Raw genomic sequence first — 1,068 nt, forward strand, 5'->3', positions numbered from 1 at the left:
TTTTTTTTTTTTTTGCTTGCTGTGCTGGTTCCTCTGCCGCACCTGCTGTTACCCCTGCCTCTGCCTATGCCTCTGCTGCTGCACGTTCCTCTCCTCCTCTGTTTTGATACTCCTAGCACGCGGTGGGCAAGAGATACGGGCGGCGAGGGGGAGCACACACCACTGAAGTGAAGTGCTCCTGTTGCCCGTTATTTCTTGTCGTTTAAATACGGTGGTGGTAGTGGTGGTGGGGAGTAGGTGGAGGGGCCGTGCGGCATGTGCGCCGTCCGCCACCTGCGCGTTGTGGCGCCTTTGCGTCCACCCGTCATGTTCGCCGCGGCCTGCGCATTCTATTCGACGCTGCGACGCCTTCATCAGTCGAATTCGGAGGGCAGTGCCGGTGGTCCATGCGACCACAGCAAGCTGCAGCAGCAGCAGCAGCAGCCGGCGGCAATGCCACCCGCAGGTGCCTCGTGTGCGGGGAGCCGCAGCAGCATGAGTGGTCTGCTGCACATGATCGCGCAACGGAAGGAGACAGGGAGGAAAAATAAGAAGGAGGCGCCTCCCGCTAAAAATGGCTGCACAGTTGTGGCGGAGCTCTTTACTTCTGCTGCGCAGCGGCACCCGAGGTCGCCGCGTCGTCACGGCGTCGCGGCACCACGCACAGATGCCGAAGCAAGTCGTCCTGCTGCTTCGCCGCCGCCGCCGGTGGGTGCGAGAGTTGTTTCGCCGACACTTGTGGAAAAACTGCGACAGAAAGTGCTGTGTAAACAGCTTGATTGGCAGCAGATGCTTGGCCAGCAGCCCTTACTGCAGCGGCTGCCTGTGTGGCGGCAGCGGTCGGTATGGAGCACGCGCTTCCTCTCCTCATCGGCTCTGCCCTTGTCAGGAGGCGGTGACAGCAGTGGCGCGACGGAAGTATTTGTGTGCAGTGCGCCGACGGGCACCGGGAAGAGTAGCCTTGTGCCGCTGTTCCTGCTGGACAGCCACTGGAGACGGCTGCTGCAGCGCATCGACGCCACACACGGGCCGCAGGATGGCGGCCGTCGCGCAAGCGAGTCGCCGCCGCCGCCGATGTTGCTGCTCCCC

The 1,068-nt window shown here is 62.6% G+C and overlaps 1 protein-coding gene across 1 annotated transcript; it reads left to right on the top strand.

The window, feature by feature from the left end:
• Nucleotides 1-255: 255 nt before the first annotated feature.
• Nucleotides 256-1,068, top strand: DQ04_09731020 (putative helicase; the record flags this gene model as incomplete). The annotated part of the gene is made up of 1 exon (XM_009316035.1): nt 256-1,068. A coding segment is annotated over one exon (813 nt), but the record flags the coding sequence as incomplete, so codon positions are not given.

This window comes from Trypanosoma grayi (assembly GCF_000691245.1).
Source record: "Trypanosoma grayi strain ANR4 Tgr_973_V1, whole genome shotgun sequence".
Classification (NCBI taxonomy): domain Eukaryota; phylum Euglenozoa; class Kinetoplastea; order Trypanosomatida; family Trypanosomatidae; genus Trypanosoma; species Trypanosoma grayi.